This window comes from Syzygium oleosum, unplaced genomic scaffold (genome assembly GCF_021117445.2).
Source record: "Syzygium oleosum isolate NSW1041296 unplaced genomic scaffold, Sole_v2.1 Sole_v2.46, whole genome shotgun sequence".
Classification (NCBI taxonomy): domain Eukaryota; kingdom Viridiplantae; phylum Streptophyta; class Magnoliopsida; order Myrtales; family Myrtaceae; genus Syzygium; species Syzygium oleosum.
This window is the reverse complement of record NW_026607530.1, coordinates 183,424-207,665: the sequence shown is the minus strand read 5'-3', so window position 1 is coordinate 207,665 and position 24,242 is coordinate 183,424. Positions and strand designations below refer to the sequence as shown.

The 24,242-nt window shown below is 41.0% G+C and overlaps 3 protein-coding genes across 7 annotated transcripts; all 3 read left to right on the top strand.

Moving 5' to 3' along the window:
• The first annotated feature begins 326 nt into the window (after positions 1-326).
• On the top strand, positions 327-5,949 carry LOC115662053 (calmodulin-binding protein 60 F-like). 4 transcript variants are annotated; one of them, XM_030584223.2, is made up of 8 exons: positions 327-588; positions 931-2,489; positions 2,805-3,174; positions 3,564-4,051; positions 4,349-4,509; positions 4,620-4,823; positions 5,161-5,464; positions 5,595-5,949. In XM_030584223.2, the coding sequence occupies exons 2-8, from the start codon at positions 938-940 to the stop codon at positions 5,651-5,653; spliced, it is 3,138 nt and encodes a 1,045-aa protein (XP_030440083.1). In that variant the 5' UTR covers positions 327-588; positions 931-937; the 3' UTR covers positions 5,654-5,949. The 4 variants fall into 4 exon arrangements, with proteins under 4 accessions (XP_030440083.1, XP_030440081.1, XP_056162601.1 ...); XM_030584221.2 differs by having other exon boundaries at positions 5,161-5,505; XM_056306626.1 differs by having other exon boundaries at positions 332-588; positions 2,274-2,489; positions 5,161-5,505.
• Positions 5,950-8,372: 2,423 nt separating this feature from the next.
• On the top strand, positions 8,373-10,422 carry LOC115662054 (uncharacterized). Its single transcript, XM_056306593.1, has 5 exons — positions 8,373-8,727; positions 9,436-9,553; positions 9,699-9,799; positions 9,993-10,118; positions 10,198-10,422. The coding sequence occupies exons 1-5, from the start codon at positions 8,668-8,670 to the stop codon at positions 10,420-10,422; spliced, it is 630 nt and encodes a 209-aa protein (XP_056162568.1). The 5' UTR covers positions 8,373-8,667.
• A 2,338-nt stretch (positions 10,423-12,760) lies between these two features.
• On the top strand, positions 12,761-23,986 carry LOC130136580 (calmodulin-binding protein 60 E-like). Of its 2 annotated transcripts, XM_056306627.1 has the most exons (7): positions 12,761-12,808; positions 14,034-14,166; positions 14,530-18,035; positions 18,330-18,469; positions 22,499-22,520; positions 22,630-22,833; positions 23,177-23,986. In XM_056306627.1, the coding sequence occupies exons 3-7, from the start codon at positions 17,970-17,972 to the stop codon at positions 23,300-23,302; spliced, it is 558 nt and encodes a 185-aa protein (XP_056162602.1). In that variant the 5' UTR covers positions 12,761-12,808; positions 14,034-14,166; positions 14,530-17,969; the 3' UTR covers positions 23,303-23,986. The 2 variants fall into 2 exon arrangements, with proteins under 2 accessions (XP_056162602.1, XP_056162603.1); XM_056306628.1 differs by lacking the exons at positions 12,761-12,808; positions 14,034-14,166 and having other exon boundaries at positions 14,795-18,035; positions 18,362-18,469.
• The last annotated feature ends 256 nt before the right edge of the window (positions 23,987-24,242 follow it).

The window sequence follows — 24,242 nt, the reverse complement described above, 5'->3', positions numbered from 1 at the left end:
ACAACGAGGAGAATGGACTGAATACTTGCTATTTTTATCACAATGGTCACATGTTGTGTTTTTTTGTTGCTGGTTCATTTGGAAAGTAGTATTAGATTTTTCTCGGATAAAACGTGGTGCTATTTTTGTATTTGGCCAAAGTAATGGAGAGTTGTCAAAAGTGTCCGGTCAAAAAGTAAAAAACTTTGCCAATCCAGAATAGAGCACGATCTGGGACGTCGTCACTCGGTCATTTACTCAAAGTCCATCGTGGGTTATCCTTTTTGAAGTACCCAAGAATTCCACAAAAAGAAGTTCACGTGTTAGCTCAGAGACAACGGTGACTGAGTGACCAGAATGTTCGACGACATTTAGGTTGGATTCGTAACGTTACGTACGCCTGTGATGGTTCGCAAGGACGCTGGCATGGCGTAACTTTGAAAATCATTCGCGTACTTTTGTGGTTTCGCTGCTCTTGAAAAGGCCGCACAAGCCTCCCAACAATGCAATCTCTCTCTCTCTCTCTGATTTTTTATGGCTTTGACGTCTTCAGGCGTAGCGCTGTGCGAGAAATTTCAGTGGACTCTGCTTCTGCTTTGATTCATTAAGGTAACAACCCCACTCTTTTGCTTGCTTCGATGTCTATGCACAAATGAGTGAAACTCTCTCTCTCTGTCCCTGAAAATTCTAAGTTCGTATCCTCACACATCGATAGATTCATTCATGGTCATTTCATTTCCGCCGAATGTCATTCACTACAATTAAATGCTTAGCATTTCTACTGTAATCTTCAGTTTAGAAATGGTTTGTCGCTTTGTTAATGGATCTCCTTCCGCTATAAGATCTAAAGCCGAAGAAAAAGACTTCGGATTGTGTGATGCGCAATAGTACTAATTAATTATAAGTTTGGAAGTTCAGTCATTAAGAGAATGGTGTGTGTTGTTTGCTTAGGGACCAAATGACTAGGAAAAGGGACAGATTTTGGGAGTATGCAGAGCAATTGAGTGGTCGCTTCAGGTGTAAATTCTGCAGACGTGATTTCCCCGGTGGAATTCCAAGGGTTAAGTCGCACTTAGCTTGCGTCCCCGGTCGCGATGTTGCTACATGCACCGAGGTTCCTAAGGATGTCCAGGCTATAGCTTTTGAAGCAATTAGCCCTCATAATAGGAAAGACAAGAGTCTGTCTCAACCGACCACTTCAACACCACTTGCAGACATCCAGATAATCGACATGCCAGAAACATCTACAGAGAAAGGACAGGATTGCCTAGATGAGTTGCTTGCAAAACACGTTGTGTTCAATAACATTTCTGAAAATGTCCTTCAGAGTTCGCATTTTGCGAGTTTCTTGCGTGGGGTTGCAAACTATGGGCAGAATTATGAGTTACCCTCTTATTCCGTTCTCACCACAAAGTATATCCCCAAATTCAGTAGGGAAGTCGTTCAGTATGTAAATAGTGTCAAGAAATCATGTGATTTAACGGGGTGTACGGTAATTCTAGATAGTTGGGTTAATGTTCACGGTAGAGCCTTCCTGAACATCATTTTATATTCTCTAAAGGGTGCAATCCTAGTTAATACCGTTGAACTTTCGAAGAATGAGTTAACATATAGGTCTATTGTGGATCAATTGCAATTTGTGATGGATGAAATAGTACTTCACAAAGTTGTACAATTTATCACTAATGATTTGGGTAACCATGAGCCCCTCCAGAAGACGCTTATTCAAAGGTATCCAGGTACCTACATGACATTTTGTGCTGCTCACGGCATTCAGTTGCTTTTCGCATATATCTTTCAAGAGGTTGAATGGGTTGGAAGGACGACGTGTGAGGTTAAATTGGTAAATGATAATCTGTACAAGTATGCCGAGTCTTTGTCCCTATTAGTGAAATTTGGAGCCAAAAGGGGATTGAGAGATGTTCTTCCTAATGGTTTAGCCTCAAACTTCAGAATGCTTCAATGCATTCACAATGCAAAATCAGAAATACAACATTTGGTTACATCTACTGAATGGAGACAGTTGAGTCTTGAGGAAGGAACAGCGAGCAAAGTTGTTTCTATGGTTGAAAGCCCCCAATTTTGGAGCCAATGCCAGGAGGTGTTGCAAGTTTTGGAACCACTATTTGAAGTTTATTGTTTGTCTCGTAATACTAATCCAACAATTTCATACTTATATGAAGCGATGGAGAGAGTAAAAGAATCTCTCAAGAGGCTTTCTGACAATAATGATGGCAAATATGAGTGCATATGGAAGCTTTATAATGGCATGAGAGCTAAAGTAATTCATCCAGTGCATGCAGCTGCAGCTTTTCTGAATCCGTCCTACTTTTTAAGTGACAATTTTTATGAGAGTAAAGAAATGAAAGATGGAATCGATTATGTGCTACAAAATATGGTTGCTGAAGAAGAACAAGAAGCTTTCATGGGGCAGGTCCTACAATACCGCAAAAGAGAGTCAAACTTGCTCACATATGCAGCAAAAACAATGTCAAAAGCATCTCATCCCTGTAAGGATTTCTTGTTTCCTTAAATTTCCTCACTATGTTAAAGTCAATCAAGATAAGATGATCTACTCCTACTGTAGCCAAATATTTAGAATCTTTACCTTTCCTCGTTTAGTTTGCAACTTTTGAAGCCCAAATTGTGATTTTTATTTACGAAAAGCCACTATAGAATTCTAGAATTACAATATATCAACCCCTCACAGAGCATGTGATCTGCAAAAGAAATCCTTCCATAAACTTTTTATTGACTGGGATTCTCTATTAATTCTCAATAGACAGTCATTATTTCTTTATTTAGTGGTTGTTTTCTCATGACAGATGAATGGTGGGAGTATTGTGGTGATGGCCTTCCTGTACTTCAAAAGTATGTTCTTCTGATTCTAAGCCAACCTTGTAGTTCCTTTTCATGCTTGGAGTGTCGAAATGCATCAGAAACTACCCAAATCACGAAGTCGAGTGCATTACCTGTCGGTAAGGTGGATGACTCTGTGTACCTGAGGGCGAATACGTTGATGATGGACAAGTTTAGAATGTTGGAGTCAGGACCAATGAAACCTATCAATTTTGCACATCTTAGAGACAACCATGATGATTATGTTGAGCTCGAGCAAGACTGGAAATATAACTCTGCCAATACAGTACCAGAGAGTCGCAGTCGAGGTGACATCGAGGGAGCAAGCACATACTGGTAAGGTCACCCAGTTTTTGCTCATAATATTAGTTCCCTCAATTGCTCTCTAGTGACTGTAAGTTACAAGTTCATACATGGCAATCATTTATGAAATGCAGTTTGTTTTTGTTAATTTGCTTTTGACTGGTATCTTGCACAAAGTTTTCTTTTATTCTAGTATCTGTGGTCAAGTTTCCCTTCTTTCATGTCTGCTTGTTTCTTGTTTTGAGACAACTAAGAAAGCATAACGGACTCATATTAATTCCTGAATCTTGCTTAGCTGCCTTACTCCCTTCACAGTGCACTAGTCACCGTTGACCATCTTTTGGTACTGGATAGGATAAGATGGTAGTGCTATGAAATTGGTCCCCTCAAATTTCTCTAAGAATGAACTTTGTCTATTACAGGTTCCCAGTGCACAAACTACCAGCTCTGAAGGAGAAACCTTTTAAACTTCGTTTCATGACCAGCCTGCCCCCACACTTATTCACCGAGGCAAAGGTTCAGGGACATCAAGGAACAGCCATTCAAGTTGCTTTGCTAAATCCAGAAACTGGAGAAGTTGTTCAGAGCGGACCAGGATCAACCGCTAAGCTGAAGATTGTCGTATTCGATGGTGATGTTGACAAAGTTGATTGGACAAGGGAACAATTGGAAAGCCACGTATTATCCAAAGGGTGTGAGAAGAGAAAGCCGCTTCTATCTGGCGACTTGCTAGTGACCCTAGAAGGAGGGATTGGCACTTTAGGCGATTTCACTTTTACGCAGGATTCAAGCTGGACAAAGAGTGGCAAATATAGGCTTGGAGTTAAGGTTTCTTGGAGATGCTCTGATGCAGTGCATATCCATGGGACCATATCCGAGGCTTTCACTGTTGAAGATAGCCGTGGAGAATGTGAGTCTTCGAAGCAACTACTGTTTATATAGTCTTTGTTTAAACACATCATCTAAAACAACTCAGACAGCTAGTATCAAGAGTTGCATAGGCTAAAACCAGTGTTGGTTAGAGGCTAGTACTTTCGTTGACATAGAGACTATCACAAGATGAATTTGCTCAACATTGTGGAGACAATGCGACAAAATTAATTGGTCATTCTTATGGTACAACCATGCTAGCAACCAATTCAACTTTGGAGGAGATTTATAATGCTGTACTTAGTTGTGAAGTTTCTGCTTCTTATGCTTTCTATAGTTGCCAAGAAGCGAGTCCCACTTCTACTAAGTGACTACGTCTGGAGACTGGTTGGAATAGCGATGGGTGGACAAGTGCACAAACAATTGACAGGAGCTGGGATTGTCACAGTCCGAGATTTTCTCGCCCTTCTTTCCAGGGATCAATTAAGACTGATAAATGTAAAGTCTCCCCTTTTTGTCCGTTATGTTTCGCCACTGTCACGACGGTGCCTTATATTTAAATCCTTATTTTTCTTTACTTAGTTCTTGTTGAATTATCTGAATTTCAGATCACGGGTGGTGGAATCTCCAATGCTATGTGGAAACATACTTTGGAGCATGCCATGTCATGTGTCTCCGATGCCAAGCAATACATTTACTATTGTGATGAAGGCCGATGCAATGCCATTCTTTTCAACTGGAACTATGAGCTCAAAGGACTCATCTGTAATGGACAATTCTTAGATATGGAATCACTTTCCAGCGATCAAAAGGTTAGGCTCAAAGTGTTGCCACAATCTGGATCAGTCTTGATCATTGAGCATGCATATCTGCAAAGAAACCAGAGCTTACAAGCTCTGAGCATAAGAAAATAAACAAAAAATCACATTGATACTAAATGAACATAATTTTTTAATAAAATAAGGCATGACGTAATGACAATTTGCAGCTTGTTTTAAGTGCGAAATTATAGTAGGGAAACGTCAGTGATCTTCTTATTAGACAGACTTCCTAGGTACTTGCTCTCTGCACTAATACTACCTATGCAATGATATGTTTTGACTTTCCTGTTGAATGTGTAGAAATTTTTCTTTTGAATCCATTCTGCAGATCTACCTCGAATCGATGTCGAAAATTGCCTACCAGAATTATGACCAAATCTCAGAATATTGTGGCAATATGTTCGACTTCGATTCAATGACCAGTTCAAACAGCATGTCAGCCTTCACCAGTTATGACACCACCCTATGCTATGTTGGTTGCTCTTTTGGCACTCATCAAAACCTGCAACAATTTGTTTTCCATGAAGCGGGGAATATCGAGAACTGCCTACAAGCTACAGTTTCTGATACCATGAGCTCTATGTCGATGGCAGCTCGTTCTGCTTCAATGACTTCTGATTTTCCAGTTCAAGGTGATATGCTTCTACCATGGAATGAACAGCACCTGGAAAATGTAACCATTCAGCATCTACTAAATAGGTTTCGTTAAATACAGAGATCACTAAGAGACATCTGAGACCGTTGGACATTGGAATATTGCAGGTTCTAATTGGAACTACGAAGAACTGGAAGCCGAGAAAGGCTGCTGTGGAGTGGCTTAAGCTGAAAGCCGCTTTTAGGTGGGCGATAACCATACGAAAGATGGCTGCAACAAGACGGGCCAAGGAGCTGGAATGCTTAGGCCTAATAATACCTTTGATGTTACAACCTTGAGAGTCTATACGCCTCGGGAATTCGTTACAACCTTGGGAGGGAGCCATGTTTAGTGTACTGATATATACGTACTTTTCTTGTATCATCTCAATCAGATAATATATAGTCTCTGTCTGGCATTTTCAGCTACTCAGCACTATTTTTGGCATCATTTCTCTCAAAAAATCAGGTCGTCATTAACTTCTTGGACAAAGCTCTATTGAGAATCAATTCAGATTTCAAGAATCTGCACATGAGCTTGTGGGATAGAGCTCATGATTATTTTTCAAATAATAGTTGCAACAGTGCTTGAATCAGCGAATTACAAAGTTTTCTGTGCATCAATGGCAGAGACGAGGACCATATCATTTCCTATTACCATGAATACTGGCTAGTATCTATGCTTTTTATTTTTAGTATTTAAAAGACTAATTGAAATCAATGTTTCATTAGGGGCCAACATATGTCAAGCGAATGCCCGAAGAAATGTTACCTAGATTTTAAAGGCAAGCTGGTTGGAATAGATCGTCGTGTAAAAGAGATAAACCCAAACGCAGCATAGGTGTACATGTGTTTCAATCTGTCCATTCTTTCTGGAGTCTACGTTGCTTGAAGGGATTTGTGATAATGGGAAACAGAAAAAACATCTCTCCTGCAAGAACAGCTTATTACTGACCTACACGGATGAGAATGTCCCAAGCTCAATTCTTCTGAATGAAGGCAATGACGTCACAAAGCATATTCTCCATTGTCGAAAAGTTTTGATTGTCCTCAACAATGTCGACAGTCCAGGAATAGGAACATTTGCGCGGAAGCTCCAATTGGTTCGGCGCTGGAACCAACAACTTCATTATGACTCACAGTAGTTAAACAGATGGATGAGGATGAAGCTCTCCTACTTTTCAACAAGCATGCTTTCCCTGGGGGTCCTCCAGACAAGCTGCCATGATTGTTTGGCCCCAAACGTTATTTCAGTTATTGACAGGTTCCCTCTGACTATTTAGGTTAAGATGTTGACATATCTATCAGAAGAACAAGATCACATGGCTGAGGAAATTATATCTTTGTCTTAAATATTGCCTCAGCAGTAGAATCAGAGAAGCATCTAGGTAGTAGCTATGTGTCCTGGTCTTTCTAATGTAGCCGGTATAACCAGTTCAAACGATATATGCGGCAGCTGCTTTGAGAAAGGCCTAAAACCTCATTGCTACTAATCCAACCCAATTACACTAGGCATTCTACAGAGCATTCTACGTTACCTAGTCCTAGCCAACAAAGGACTTAAACAGCAAATTGGACATTAAGCATGCTCGTTGAAGTTACTAAAGCCCATTGGAGTCCTATCACAGATTCAAACCATTTACCTTAAGGCGGGCTAGTGCAAAGGCATGGAAATTTACATGCTCCTTGGACAACCTCTGGAGATCTGCAAACAATCACGTTCGCCAACGCGAGCAACTAGTTCAAGGTTGGCCTGCCTCAACACTCCAAACAACAGAAAATTGTGAACGCTGCCAACATAAGCATTGAACACCATCATACCCAAACAAGAATTGACCTAACGTCTGCAACTAGGCTAGAGTATCTAAATGGGTTCTGAAAACTTTATATTGTAATGCAAAATTAAGTAGGCAATAACCCTCAAAACACAGTCGTTCCCAGGAGAAAGGAAAAGGAGGAAAATCAATTAAGAGTAGCTCACTGGGTGTCGAATTGAATTGGAAAGTATCAGCTTGAGCAAGCTAGGCTGTTGTTCAGTCAGTGCTCTGCCCAGTCACTTTTACCATTTTGTTAATATTTTTTTCTTTTCTTTCTTTTTCTTTTCTTTTCTTTTCTTTTCTTTTCTTTTTCTTTTCTTTCTAAGAAAGAAAACATTCTATGTATTTTCTTTTCTTAATAAAAATAATTTAAAAATAACAAATAATTTTAAAAAAATTTTAAAATTTTTTTTTTTAATAATTTTCACCATCAGATTTTCCTCAACAAACAACTGAAAATATTTTCGAAGTCTTTTTTAGGTTTTAGTCAAATATCGAAAAATGAACTCATTTTTCTGGAAAATGATTTTCTGGAAAGTATTTTTCAGAAATGATCCATTTTCCACAAAATAAACGCATCCTAAGTAGGCTTCAGAGCACAATAAATTCCAAAGAACCTCGGAGGGACCGGAGACCCAATTTAGAGAACGGGCATTATGGGCTTGGGCCCTCACTACCCAATCGGCAACCTTGTTTTGGGTTCTTACACACAGGGCCAAACGAAGGCCTTTAACACTGATAAATAGTAAGGGTGATAATGGTTCTAGGGTGGAAGGTTCTAGCTTCCGGTTCTAATTTTTTGGGAACTGCCGGAACCGGAAGCCACTAAGGATGCGCATGAAATGCATTTTACTCCATAATGTTCCGAAATGCGTTTGTTAAAAATTTTCGGAACACATTTTGAAGCAAATTTTGCATTCTGTAACAAAAATGCATTTGGTAAAAATGCGTTCTTTTTTTTACTTCGAAATTACTTTTTGATTCCAAAATGTATTTTTACCCAAAAAAAACAGAAGCTTCTAGAAAGAGATTTCCTTCTTTTCTCTCTTTGTTGTGCTCTTCACAACACATTACGAGATCTCACCAAATTTCTTCTCAGTCTCTCTGCTAGGTCGAGCTCCCGCGCTCCGCCCGGAACAAGAGGCTCCAGGCCTTAGGGTCCCCACGATCCCCATCTCCTTCCTCGTCGTCGGCGTCGTCATCTTCTTCGATTGGATTCTCTCTCCGTGAGGAGGAACACGCAGAAACTTCTAGAGAGAGAGAGGGAGATGGGGGAAGAGAAGGAGGACCCGCAGAAGCTGAGGAGGATCGCGGCGGCGGCGTATGACTACGAGAACGACCCGCGATGGGCGGATTACTGGTCCAACATCCTCATCCCCCCGTAGATGTCCTCCCGCCCCGACGTCGTCGACCACTACAAGCGCAAGTTCTACCAGCGCTTCATCGTATGCCCCCCCCTCTCTCTCTCTCGCCTGTTTGCTCGCGATTTGACGTTCTTGATTTCTGTCGAGAGAGAGAGAGAGAGAGAGAGAGAGAGAGAGAGAGAGAGGGAACGTGGGTGTGTTTGATTTGGAGTTCAGGGATTGGATTGGTCCTGCCGTTGGGATTGGAAGTTCGCGGTAGGTTTTATTGAGTAGATGATTGGGCTGCTTTAGGGTTATTCCGGTCGTTTGAGTTGGCCTCTCAAGCTTGAGAAGGAGGTTCTGCGCGGTTGGATATGTCAGACGTGTTTTGGTTGCTTGTGATTAATTGGATTGAAATCGCGACGCGGCGACCACTGGCTTGTTAGGAATTTTAATCTTGAAATGTGGGTGTGCCTTAACCTCCTGTTGGTTCTGCATTAAAGGGGGCTCTTTTTGTTATTAACTTCGTCCGCAATCGTTTGTATTTCGGGAGACTTTTCTGCCCTCCATTTTAGTGGATTCCTGCGTGACCCCCCTCTTTTGTCGTGAATGGGGGTGTTAAGGAGGAAATTTTTAGATGATTCGGCTTTACCACATCAGCTTTGTGGAGAATTTTGAGAGAAACCAATGAAGTGATGATAGGATATCGTGCTTAAAGCGTGAACGATTTTTTCAGTGGCAGCGATATCTGTTCCTCTGGCTATTGCAGTTTATGTTTTGCGTGATGACGATTTAGCTTCGTTTATGCAGGATCGCAATCTCATTGTCGAGCCAATGTCTTCCGGTAGTTCATCTCAGTCAGCAAGGCAATCTACACCGTCCTCAGCTTCATCAACGACCAATGAGCAGCCTCGATCCCGTAGCACTGGTAAAATACATTGACATTGGCCACTTTGATAGGAATGGTGTTGGGTGTATCAATGAAATTTTATAAGATGTGTTTTCTTTGATACACTACCATGTACCGATTTGAAATTCGTTTTGATGATTTTGAACCCTATTCTTTGGTTTAGGATCTTCTACCGGAAGCTCTAGCTCATCAGCAACTTCACCTTCAAATCCAACTTCTTTGCGCTGGGATCAGCAAACTATACAATTCCCTGTCAATGCTTGGGTACGATGAGATTTCATCCATGCTTCATTATGCGCCTATAAATGTGTACTTTCCATTGAAGGATACCCTTGTAAAAGCTTTCATGATATGATATCCAAGAATTAAAAAAATTTGGTCTTACGGGAGCATGTCAACCAGCTGTTGTAATTGATCTTGCCTATGCTGATTGCCATTTTGTGTCATTGTGTGGCAGGTATTCGTGGTGGCTGTACTGGCTATATTCCCATTTGTGCCTCGAAATCTTTCAAATAGGGCATATCGTCTTTCATTTATGGGCACCGCATGTTGGTCTGTGTATTCTCTGTACTCATTATATGGGGTATGATCAGCCATCCTTTAATCTGCTGATCTAGACTGTTCCTTGTTATGCTCCCATTAATGGTTCACACACATTACAGAAACCTAGGGCATGGAATATGCAAGCTTTGCAAGTTTACTTTCAAACGATAATAGTGACCAAGGACTTCATCTACTGCCTGACATTTGTCACTTCGCATCTTAACCTTAAATGTAAGCAGAACTTGGCTTCTAATAATCTATTTTGGTTTTTCCTGACTCTTTTTAGATCCGCTTTATTAGTCTCCTCCTTTTATGACATTGCTTTTACTCCTCAGTCGCTTTAATTCCCATTATGTGCCGAGCTCTTGAGCATGTGGCCAAGTTTTTAAGGAGTAATTTCAGAAGTTCTTCCTTGTACAGGTAAATGCTGCTTAATTCATGCTAGAATTAGTGGTTTACGAGTAATTTTGATCATTTGGGTTGAAGTAATCTTAGTTGTTTGTTGCCTATTATATTTATTATGTTCTTGTCTGTTAATGTTAGTATTAAATTTGTAATGAGTTTGTAATAATTCACATTCTGCCATGATGACTTCTCCTCTTATGTCAAGATCACTGCTACCTTAGCATATATTTGCTGCTGGATATCAAAGATTTACGATGATGGACAGTGTGGAGTTTGGATGGATTTTTTTTTCTTTTGTTATATTTTTGGGAAGAGGAGGGGGTAAAGAAATTTTCATCCCTCTTGGTTAAAGAAAATTTTTTCCTTTGGAGTGAATATTTTCTGACGTGAACAAGTGTTTGAATGCCATACAATCACTGCAACAGGGTCATATGCACTTGTTCTTCTAGTTATCCGAGTTATGTTTACAAGATTGCATAAACAATGATTTTGGGCTACTTGCCTTGGACGGTTCTAAGGCACAAATTAACGCTGTCCTGCTCTCTCTCTCTCTCTCTCCCTGCATCTGCGCCGTAGTTTGGAAGGGCAGAGTGCGTAGAATATCTTGATTCTTCAGTAACAAGCAACGTGCATAAAGTTCCTCTTATGCATGGTTCCTCTTAATTGCGTTATGTTTCAGACCTTGCTATTGATGTTGTATGAGGGACTCCTTATTCTGTTTGGATTCTTTTTCCCTTCTGCAGCTTTTAAAGCTTATGTATCATGCCCCTGCAACTGCTGGCTATCATCAAAGTGTGTGGGCTAAGATTGGAAGGAGTGGTAATCCGCTTATTCAGGGCTATGCTCCATTCCTGAACACTCCATTTTCTGCTGCTCAGAGATGGTGGTTCAGGTAGTGCCCACAAGGTAGGAGTCTTGGGGAGCCATCTTCTTGCTAGGACTTCTGGTGTCTCGGCAGAGGACACACTGATAAGTGTCGGAGAAAGCCATCTTAGACTTTAGATGGATGTTAGCTAATCCTTTAAAACCGTGTCTCTGTTTTTTATTCTCAATCATCTCTGCTGGGCCATCACGCCCTGTTTTCTCACCGATGCCCTCATAGCTTATTTATTAGTAGTTTGATCCATCTACACGGCAGAACAAAATGGAGGTTGGAATTTGCCTTGACCACTTTTAAAATGGCACCTTGTCTTTCGTACTCTGAAATGACTTATTGGGAATTGGCATGTGCACCTGAGACGAATTCGTGTCCTAGACAAATAACTCCTTGAGTTTACACGTGAATCATTGGTGTGCTCGTCTATTTTTTCATGTTATGCTTGTTAACGCTGTGTAACAGTGTTGAAAATATTTGTCATCTGCTACAGGTTTCAAAAAAGTTGTGTTTTTTTTGTTTTGCCGGGATCGATTACCTTTGTCCACAACATTCTTCTGTTTCATCCATGTTACGTGCTTATAAGGAGAGGAATAGAGGCGAGAGATCGCCATTATCAAGAGATGAATTAATCTAGTTTTACATTTGAAGAATCAATCGACAGGTGTTGTGCCCACGTGTGAAAACGTTTTTTTAGTGCTGAAGTGTATTTGTTGACGTTGGCCACAATCATACATACTCGGCCATTGAAGCTCGACAGAAATTATCGTTGGAACGAAATCCGTTTGTTTCACAAAAAATAAATGATCTGGAAAATATTTTCTTGAAGATGATCGTTTGTATTGCTTATATGAACGAGTGAATGAAGTTTTACTTGGGGTGAACATGCTGACGAGGTCTTCGCCCGCCCACAAATCATTTGATAATGCTAATGGCGCGGTTAGTTATAGCAATGTCTATTATTTGCATCATAATCCTATCACAAATTCTTTACTGCATTGTAGGTTAAGATAAATAATATTTTGCAATTGAGTTCGGACTATCTTTATTGCGGAAATAAAATTGACGCGCCGTTATAAAATGCATTTCTCATCTAGAAGCAGAAATTTTCTTCTGTTTTATCAAATAGATTTCTCTTCCATAAATCAATTTCTGGAGCAGAATTAGTCTTATTTTATCAAACAGATTTCTCCTCTGGAAATCGATTTCTAGCAAGAATTCCATAAATCAATTTCTGGCAAGAATTTGATTTCTGGAGCATAATGGTTGTCATTCGTGCCCAATGTATGCAGGAGGAGGAGGAGATAGAGAAGAGGGGAAGAGGAGCGATGGCAATGGAGCACCAAGGCGATCGGCGGTGGCGGCACAATAATGTCTACAGTAGTTTGCAGGAGCAAGCGATCGCTGTCCTCGATCGACTCCTCCAGCTCTTTCCTCACATGGAACGCCAGGTGACCTCTCGTGTTTCTTAGGGAACTGTGTCTGTCGTATTCGATTTCTCTTTGCGTTTGCTTGTTTGCCTTTAGAATCTGTATGGCATGAGAAACATATAAAAGGACACTGTGTAGGCTCTGAAACTAGCTAGTGAGCGTCTATGTTGCACCGACACCAACACTCGACACGTCAATTCTCAAAAAATACCATTTTCCGATACGTTGGGACATATATATTAAATATATATTTTTAATAATTAAATATACCATAATGATCAAAAACAATTAGTTTATTATAACCCATAAAACCATTAAGTTCCAATAAAAAGATGAACTTGACTAGTTTAGATTCCGCAAACTCATCCATCGAAAGAAGCACATTTACAAATTCAATTAGGGAAACAGAGTATATGCGATATGCAAACTTCTCCTCAAAATTCGTGTTCTCATGTTCCGATACATAAGAAAAAAAGACGCAGCCCACCGCAATTTCTTTTCCCCATCCATCTGACCTCCCCATAAGAAAAAAAGACGCAGCCCACCCATCTGACCTACCCCACCACTTTTTCCTTTTCCCCCAACCCACCCACACACGCTCCCTTCCCCGACTGCTCCCTTCTTCCCAGTTCCCAGCCACCACAATTTCTTTCGAAACAGAGAGGTGTACCTGCAGCGACCGGCGAGAGCGAGCGGGAGCGGGAGCGGCGAGCGACGAGCGGGAGCGGCGAGCACGACCGGCGAGCGGCGCAGAGGACGGGAGTTCGTCGGTCGAACAGAGAAGTAAAGAGGTAATCGTGTTTTAGCCCTAATTTGGAGGTCGACGCCATTTATTGTTCTCTGTTTTTATTTTTTTACAAATTTACTCTTCGGACACGCCGGACTCGCGTGTCGGAGGCGTGTCCGGAGAGTTGATTTCGTGTCGGAAATCCGACACCGTGTTGACCGCGTGTCGGAGGCGTGTCCACGCGTGTCGGACGTCCGACACGCGTGTCGGTGTCGGACACCGACACGTTGGCCATTTTAACGTGTCGGTGCAACATAAGCGTTTTCTGGTTTGGTTTTTCTTCTACTTTGGGGCAGTCTGTGATTGGCATTAGCGTGGGCGAGGACGTTACCGCTGATTCTTGTTTGCTAATCGGAGTCCGATAGTTCTGTCTGGTTCTTCTGGCAAGCTCTAGGTTTAACAATTCACATGTTTTCCGGACCTGCAGTGCCTTATAATCTCAATGGATTTTGTTTTCAGATCCTTGAGAGAGCGTTGGTACAATGCGGGGATGATCTAGAGGCTGCCATTGGTAGGCTGCAGGAGCTTTGTTTGTGTCCTGCCGTGGATAATGGAGGATTTTCTAAGGAGCCCGGTGTTAATGCTGACCAAGGTAAATGGTTTTTCTTATGTGCTTTCAGTTCGTGCGAGTTTAAAACCTGTTTTTTCGTAACTAGTCAACCGAAGAGGAAAAGGGAAACAGATGGATTCGACTGTCATCTGCAATTACGCCCTTCTCCTAGGCAGGGAGATTTTGATCCTCATTAATTATAGTGAACAAAACAGGTGTTATAGGTTGAAATATTTGTGGGGATTCATAATGGTTTTTGTTTTAATTACGCAGAGGATATGAATAGACAATCTCTTTTTTTAAGGGCTGGATTTTCATGTAACTTATTCAACTGGAATTCTTGCTGGGATTTATTCTTCACGTGTTTCCTTTATGGGTCCAATAACATTGAAGTTCCATTGACAGGTGACAGAGATGATGCTGATGCACCTGGTGAATTGGGGAGTGTCGCATTTCGGATTTGGCTGCGACGTTTTGGGGTGCTCTTTTGGTTAAGATAATTGACGCAAATGGGTTGATTATGGGCTTAATGAGGTTGTGAGTTATGGTGGATTGGTGTTGAGAACAGTGGGAGGCATTAGACTGCTTTGATCGAAGTCTGATGCTGAAAAGATTTCTCCTGGGAAATTTCAGGCTTTTCGGGCATGGGGTTTCTTTGGGTATCTTACCTGCAATCCATCCCTGTATTGTGAATTGGAGCAACCCCCATCGCCCGACCATGCTAGTGTACTTTTGCTGCTACGCTGCTCTTCAAAGGCCGCACAAGCCTCCCAACAATGCAATCGATTATGTACTCTCTCTCTCTCTCTAATTTTTTATCGCTTGTGGGTTTTTTGGGGTAGCAATGTGAGAAATTTCAGTGAACTCTGCTTTTGCTTGGATTCATTAAGATAACAACCACTCTCTTTCGCTTGCTTCCATGTCTATCCATGCACAAACGAGTGAAACTCTCTCTCTCTCTCTCTTCATGAATGTCGCTTTGTTCACGAATCTCTTTCCTCTGTAAGATCTAAAGCCAAAGTAAAAGACTTTAGATTGTGTGATGCGCAATCTAAAGTTTTTAGTTTGGATGTTCAGTCATTAAGAGTATATGAAAAAGACTAAGGATTCGTAGATATAATTATCATAAACAGTCCGCAGCTCTCTTAAACATTTTTAGCTGAACTCAGATAGAGTTTGAAGTTTCAATTAGCCAGTTGCACCTGGTTTCAATATAATTTGGGAGTCTAATAATAGTCTGGTGGGTGTGGTTTGGCTAGGGATGAGATGACTAGGAAAAGGGACAAATTTTGGGAGTATGCAGAGCAATTAGGTGGGGTTAAGTCACACTTAGCTTGCATCCCCGATCGTGACGTTGCTACATGTACCAAGGTTCCTAAGGACGTTTCTATAGCTTTTGAAGCAATTAGCCGTCATAATAGGAAAGATAAGAAAGATAAAGAGTGTCTCAACCGACCACTTCAACACCACTTCTAGAGATCCATGTAATCGACACTCCAAAAACATCTTTAGAGAAAGGATAGGATTGCCTAGATAAGTTGCTTGCAAAACATGTTATGTTCAATAACATTTCTGGAAATGTAGAGTTCGCATTTTGCGTGTTTCTTGCGCGAGGTTGAAAACTATGGGCACGATTATGAATTGCTTTCTTATTCTGTTCTCACCACCAAGTCTATCCCGAAATTGAGTATGGAAGTCGGTCAATATGTAAATGGTGTCGAGAAATCATGTGCTTTAACAAGGTGTACGATAATTCTAGATGGTTGGGTTAAAGTTCACGGAAACGCCTACCTAAACATCATTTTATATTCTCTAAAAAGTGCGAGCCTTGTGAATACCGTTGAACTTATGAAGAATGAGTTGACAAATAGGTCTTTTGTGGATCAATTGCAATCTGCAATGGATGAAATAGGACTTCACAAAGTTGTACAGTTCATCACTAATGATTTGGGTAACCATGAGCCCTTTTGGAAGACGTTTATCCAAAGGTATCCAAGTACCTCTTCATGACATTTTGTGCTGCTCATGGTATTCAGTTGCTTTTCGCATATATCTTTCAAGGGGTTGAATGGGTTGGAAGGACGATGTGCGATGTTAATTTGGTGAATGATTATCTGCACAAGTATGCCTAGTTTTTGTCCTTGTCTGTGAAATTCAGAGGCAAAAGGGAATTGTGAGATATTCTTCCTAATGATTTAGCCTCAAATTTTATAATGCTTCAGTGTACTCACAATGCAAAATCGGGGATACAATGTTTGGTTGCGTCTACTGAATGGAGACACTTGAGACATCTTGAGGAAGGACCAGTGAGCAAAGTTGTTACAGGTTCCAAATTCACAGTGCCCAAACTACCAACGTTGAAAGAGGAAGAACATCTCAACTGTCTTCATTTAGTAGACGCAACCAAATGTAGTATCTTTGACTTTGCATTGTGAATACACTGAAACATTCTAAAGTTTGAGGCTAAACCATTAGGAAGAACATCTCCCAATTTCCTTTTGCCTCTGAATTTCACAGACAAGGACAAAGACTCAGCATACTTGTGCAGATAGTCATTCACCAATTTAACATCGCACATCGTCCTTCCAACCCATTCAACCTCTTGAAAGATATATGCAAAAAGCAACCGAATGCTGTGAGCAGCACAAAATGTTATGTAAAAATACCTAGATACCTTTGGACAAGCGTCTTCCGGAGGGGCTCGTGGTTACCCAAATCATTAGTGATGAACTGTACAAGTTTTTGAAGTCCTATTTCATCCATTGCAGATTGTAATTGATCCACAATAGACCTATCTGTCAACTCATTCTTCGGAAGTTCAATAGTATTCACAAGGCTTGCACATTTTAGAGAATATAAAATGATGTTCAGGTAGACTTTTCCGTGAACATTAACCTAACCATCTAAAATTACCGTACATCTCGTTAAAGCACATGATTTCTCGACACCATTTACATACTAACTGACTTCCATACTCAATTTGGGAATAAACTTCGTGGTGAGAACGGAATAAGAAGGCAACTCATAATCGTGCCTGTAGTTTGCAACCCCACGCAAGAAACCCACAAAATGCAAACTATGAAGGACATTTCCAAAAATGTTGTCGAACAAAACATGTTTTGCAAGCAACTCATCTAGACAACCCCGTCCTTTCTCTGTAGATGTTTCTAGCGTATCAATTATCTAGATGTCTAGAAGTGGTGTTGAAGTGGTCGGTTAAGACAGACTTTTATCTTTCCAATTTTGAGGGCTAGTTGTTTAAAAGCTATAGCCTGAACATCCTTAGGAACCTCGGTACATGTAGCAACGTCACAACCGGGGACGCAAGCTAAGTGTGACTTATCCCTCGGAATTCCACCAGGGAAATCACTCTTGCGGAATTTACACCTGAAACAACCACCCAATTGCTCTGCATACTCCCAAAATCTATCCCTTTTCCTAGTCATTTTGTCCGACACGCACCAGACTATTATTTAAACTACAAGCCAACTCCCAAATTTTATTGAAAGCAGTTACAACCTAATGTTGGCTAATTGACACTTCAAACTCAGTCTGAGTTCAGCTGAAATGTTTAAGGAAGCTGGGGATAGTTTATGGTAATTTTTAAGGAACAGCCATTCAAGTCGCTTTGCTAAATCCAGAAACTTGAGTAGTTGTGCAGAGCAGACCAGGATCGACAGCTAAGCTGAACCTTGTCCTATTCGATGGTGAACTTGAGAAAGTTGATTGGACAAGGGAACAAATGGAAAGCCATATAACATCCAAAGGGTGTGAGGAGAGAAAGCCGCTTCTATTTGGCTACTTGCTAGTGACCCTAGAATGAGGGATCTGCACTTTTAGATGCTATGATGCAGTGCATATCCGTGGGACCATATCCGAGGCTTTCACTATTGAAGATAGCCGTGGAGAATGTGAGTCTTCGAAGCAACTACTGTTTTTAGTCTTTGTTTAAACACATCATTTAAAACTACTCAGACAGCTAGTATCTAGAGTTGCATAGGCTAAAACCAGTGTTGGTTAGAGGTTAGTACTTTTGTTGACATAGAGACTATCGCAAGATGAATTTGCTCAACATTGTGGAGACAATGCGACAAAATCAATTAGTCATTATTAGGGTACAGCCTTGTTACCAAGCAATTCAACTTTGGAGGAGATTTATAATGCTATACTTGTTGTGAAGTTTCTGCTTCTTATGCTTTCTATAGTTGCCAAGAAGTGTTTCCCACTTCTACTACAGGACTTACGTCTGGAGATTGGTTGGAATAACGATGGGTGGACAAGTGCACAAACAATTAACTGGAGCTGGCATTGTCACAGTCCGAGATTTTCTCGGCCTTCTTTCCAGGTAGAGGTGGCCACGGTTCGGAACCGACCGGTTCCGGTTCGTGGCCAAGCGTGAACCGGAACCGTAACCGCCTCTGGCGGTTCCGGTTCCGGGTCCGAACCGTACGGTTCAGGTCCTGTTCCGGTTCGGAACCGGTTCCGGGCCGGTTCCGGTTCGGGACCGGTTCCTATTTTTTTCTGTTTTTTTTCTTTTCCTTTTCCTTTTCTTTTTTTTTTCTTCCTCCGCGGCCGGCCATAGCCGGGGCCGGCATGGAGGTCGCCGCCTCTAGGCGAGCGGCCGCTCGCAGGCGTCGGCGAGGCCGGCCTCGCTGGGCCGGGCGAGGCCGGCCGGCCTCGCCGACGCCGGCGAGGTCGAGCCTCGCTGGGCCAGTGGCGAGGCCGAGCCTTGCCTGGCCGGGCGAGGCCGGGCCTCGCCTGGCCCAAAGCTAGGCCGGCTCTCGCCCGACGCCGGCGAGGTCAAGCCTCGCCGGTTGCCAGTGCAAGGTCGAGCCTTGCTGGGCCGGGCGAGGCCGGCCTCGCCCGGCCCCAAAGGAGGGCCGCCCTTGTTCGACGCCCGCGAGGTTGAGCCTCGCTAGTTGCGTGTGCGAGGCCGAGCCTCGCCTCGCCGGCCGGGCGAGGCCGGCCTCGCCTGGCCCCAGCGAGGGCCGCCCTCGCCCGACGCCGGCGAGGGCCCCTCGCCACGACGCCGGCGACCTCCGCGCCGGCCCCGGCCATGGCCGGCCGCGGAGGAAGAAAAAAAAATTAAAATATAAATTATAATTTTAAAAAACAGAAACAAGGAAAAAAGACAAAAGAGAAGAAGGAAAAACAGAAAAGGAAAAGGAAAAGAAAAAGAAGAAAAACAGAAATGAAAATAAAAAAAATTAAAAAAATACTATTCTTGTGATAGAACATTATTCAATATAAATTGTAATTAAAATGTAAATTGTACTCAAATTTGGGGACAAAAAGACGAGAGAAAGAGAGGGCTTCAACTTAATAAATCATCATTAAGCACATTACAATTCGTTACAACGATCTTAAAAAAAAGGAGTACAATATATATATCCTAAAATTATCCCAAAACCTAAGCATTCCGTGCGCAGGGGACCAGAGGTCACATATCGTCGGATTATATTTCGGTTTCCCTAAGCTCACGTGGGCGTACCCGGTATGAGAAACAAGAGTTCCCGAAATATTTGCCAACTCCAATAGTTCTTTTACCCTCAATCGTCACTACCCGTTCCAGTATTCGATAGTGGTAGCGGTAATATCTCCGTCGTTAAAGAATTCGGATTCATTATTCCGATCTATCTCTTGTTGCCGATATTGAGCCTTCGTCCAATCAACAACACAAGCTTGCATCTCCACTGATTCTGGATATAATCTTGAACAATGTTCGTTCAAAATATTACCTCCGGCACTGAATGCTTGTTCGACCGCAACTGTAGAACAAGGAGTTAAAAAAATCTGTTTTGCAATAAGAGAAAGGATTGGGTATTGGCTTACGTGCCTCTTCCACCAATCCATAATAAAAAAATCTGTACCACCTTCGGCTTCAGTAAACTCAAATAAAATGGTTAGATAACTCTCTAATTCAGAAATATTTCCTATTACGCCCTTTTGTTTTTTTTGTCTATGTAATAAAAGTTGGTACCCTCTACTAATTTTACCTGTACTGTCATTTTGTATCTCCGTAGATTGAGAAGATCTAATATCACCTAAATTATATTTAGTATAAAATTCATTATATAATTCTATTACTACGTTTTTAACCTCACGTACTATGGTTGTAACATTTGTCACATCATAATGTAAACATTGATAATACGCACGCAAAAAATCATTTAAGCCATCCAATTTGCAACGCGGATCAAAAACACAAGCAACTAAATAAATCATGGGAATTTCACTATAATAATGAAGCCATTTCATTTTCATTGCAACTACAGTAGGTTGTAATTCAACATCATTTTCATATTCATCAAAAGTTCCGACAATATTAGTACACTTTACTAAAAATAAATGTGTAATAGGATAATAAACACCAGACAAAGTATAAGTTGCATCATTAAAAACCTTTAAAAGATCTAAAATTTTTTGGCAAATATGCCACTCTTGTGGGTATAAATTAATCTCATGTATATTATTAGAAATAAATGCACATAATAAATCTTTATATGCTAAAGATTCACTAAGCAAGTGGAAAGTAGAATTCCAACGAGTTGGAACATCTCTTGGAAATCTTTTTGGCTTTTTGCCATTATCTCTACAAAATCTACCCCATTCTTTCATTTTTTTGGGATGTTTCCATAAAAATTGAATCGCCGTTTTTATTGGTTGAAGAAAAATATCAAGAGTTTTCAAACCATCTTGTACACATAAATTTAAAACATGACAAGCACATCTAATGTGAAAAAATTTTCCACCAAAAGCGGGTTTACAAATATTTTCTAACTCGGCAATTGAAGCGGTATTTGCTACGGCATTATCAAAACCAATTGAAAAAATTTTGTTAAGCAAATAATATTCTTCTAAAACTTGCCTAATTAGTCTATAAATATTATTTGCCGTATGATGATCATCGAAAACTCTAAATGCAATAACTCTTTTTTGAATAATCCACTCGTCATCTATCCAATGACATGTTATGCCCATGTAAGAATGATTTTGCCAATGATCACTCCAAATATCACTACCTATATGCACGCATCCATTAAATTGCATAAAAAAGTTTTGTAAATCATTTTTTCCATTTTTGTAAAGATCTTTAATTACTCGTTTAGTTGTATTTCTAGAAATACGTTTTACTTGTGGAGCACATGCTTTTTGTACAAATTCATTAAAACCAAATCTTTCTCCAAAATTAAATGCTAAATGCTCAACGGAAATAAATTTGCCTAATTCTTCCTTATAAGTTTTTTCATTAAAACGAAATAAAGGGGAAGTGTTAGGATTGACGTACCCAGAAATTTGTTGTTGCCCGATATCGATTCCCGTTTCAGTTGGATGTTTGCTCATAAGATGTTTAAATGTTCCATATCCTTGTCCACCTGTATATTTATATATTTTTCCACAATATTTACAAATTATATCATACCTTTTTTGACCGATATCAAACCTTTCCATTTTCGTGAAGTGATTCCAAATGTCGGATGTAAATTCCCGTTCCGCTTCCTTTGTTGTAGATATTTCAGCAGGAGGATGAAAACTTTCTTGCGTCGGGACGCGCTCCACATCGTGAAAAATGTTGATTTCATCATCTTGAAAATCTGCATATTCACGAGGATCAAAAGAATGATGGAATTTCGTCGCGATATTCTTACCTTTGCCAGTTGGCACTCGACTTCCACTTGTCATTCTTCGAATGGATTGAGAGAATTGAGCGGATTAATTGGGAGAATTAAGAAAGAATTGCATGGATTGAGAAAATTGAGAGAATTTCAGAGAATTTGAGAGAATTTCGAGTATTGAGAAAATTTGAGACTTGAAAGAAGAGAATTGGAGAGAATTTGAGAGAATTGTGTGTGTATTGTGAGAATTTGAGAGAATTTATAGGAAAAAAATAGAAGAAAATTTAGAATTAAAAAAAATAAAACATAACCGTTGCAAAATTGCAACGGTTATGTGTGTTTTTTTTTTTTTATTATAAAAATGCCCGTTGGGGCGTAGCCGTTGCCCCAACGGGCCGCACGCCGCAGCCGCAAGGTGCTGCGGCGCAGCAGGGCCTGCACGTCTGCAGGCCCTGCTGCAAATAAATCTATTTTTTTTTTTTTTTTGTTGGGCCGTCCGTTCTCCTGCGGGTGCAGGCTGCTGCAGCGTGGCCTGCACCTGCAGGCTTTTTTTTTTTTTTTTTTTTCGCAGAACCCGCCCGGAACCGGCGGTTCCGGGCCGGTTCAAATTTTTCAGGAACCGGAACCGGGACCGTATGCCACGGGCCGGTTCCGGTTCCGAACCGCGGGCCCGGTCAACGGGCCGGGCCCGGGTTTGACCGGGCCGGTTCCGGTCCGGTTCCGGGCCAAAACCGGCCCGTGGCCACCTCTATTTCTAGGGATCAATTAAGACTGAGAAATGTAAAGTCTCGCATTTTAGTCTGTGTTATGTTTCGCTACTGTTACCATACCTTATATTTGAATCCTTATTTTTCTTTACTTAGTTCTTGTTGAATTATCTGAATTTCAGATCGTGGGTGGTGGAATCTCCGATGTTATGTGGAAACATACTCTGGAGCATGCCATGTCATGTGTCTCCGATGCCAAGCAGTACGTTTACTATTGCAATGAAGGCCAATCCAATGCCATTCTTTTCAACTGGAACTATGAGCTCAAAGGACACATCTGTAATAGACAATTCTTAGATATGGGATTACTTTCCAGCGATCAAAAGGTTAGGCTCAAAGTGTTGCCACAATTTGGCTCAGTCATGATCATTGAGCATGCATATCTGCAAGGAAACCAGAGCTTACAAGCTTTAATCTGAGGATAAGAGAGACAAACAAAAATTCACATTGATACTAATGAACATAGTTCTTTAATAAAATGTGGCATGACATAATGACAATTTGCAGCTTGTTTTAAGTGCGAAATTATAGGAGGGAAAAGTCGGTGATCTTCTTGTTAGACAGACTTCCTAGGCACTTTTTTTCTACACTGATGTTGCCCATGCAATTATTTGGTTTTACTTTCCTCTCAAATGTGAAGAAATTTCTCTCTTTGAATTCATTTTGCAGATCTACCTCGAATCCATGTCGAAAATCACCTACCAGAATTATGACCAAATCTCAGAATATGGTGGCGATATGTTCAACTTCGATTCAGTGACGCAGTTCAAACAGCGTGTCGGCCTTCACCAGTGATAACACCATCGTATGCTGTGTTGGTTACTCCCTTGGCACTCTTCAAAACCTGCAACAGTTTGTTTCCCATGAAGCAGGGAATATCGAGAACTGCCTACAAGCTACAATTTCTGACACAATGAGCTCTATGTTGACGGCAGCTCGTTCTGCTTTGATGACTTCTCATTTTCCAGTTCTGGGTGATATGCTTCTACCATGGAATGAACAGGACCTGGAAAATGTGACCATTCGGAGATCTGAGACCGTTGGACATTGGAATGTTGCAGGTTCTAATCGGACCTATGAACCTTAGCGAAATTGGAAGCCGAGAAAGGCTGCTATGGCGTGGCTTAAGCTGAAAGCCGCTTTTGGGTGGGCGATAACTATAAAATAGATGGCTGCGACGAGACGGGTGAAGGAGCTGGAGTGCTTAGGCATAATAATACCTTTGATGTTACAACATTTAGAGTCTATACACATTGGGTATTCGTTGATGTTCAGCTGGATTGCTGAGAGGGAGGGAGGGAGGATGTTTAGTGTATTGATTTATACGTACTTTTCTTATATCATTTGCAATCAGAAAATATATTGCATCAGAATATAGTCCCTGTTTAGTTTCTCTGTACGGCATTTCTAGCTACTTGGCACTATTATTTGGCATCATTTCTCCCAAAAAAATCAGTCAATATCAACTTCTTGAACAAAGCTCAAATGAGGATCAATTCAGTTTTCGACAATCGGCACATGAGCTAGTGTGATAGAGCTCCTGATCATTTTTTCAAATTTAGTTGCGGCAGTGTTTGAATCAGCAATTTCCAAGTCTATTTCTGGGTATCGATGGCAGAGACGGGGACCAAATATCATTTCTTTTGACCATGAATGCTGACCAGTATCTGTGCTTTGTATTTTTGTACTTAAAAGGACCAATTGAAATCAACATTTTATCTGGGGCAACATATGT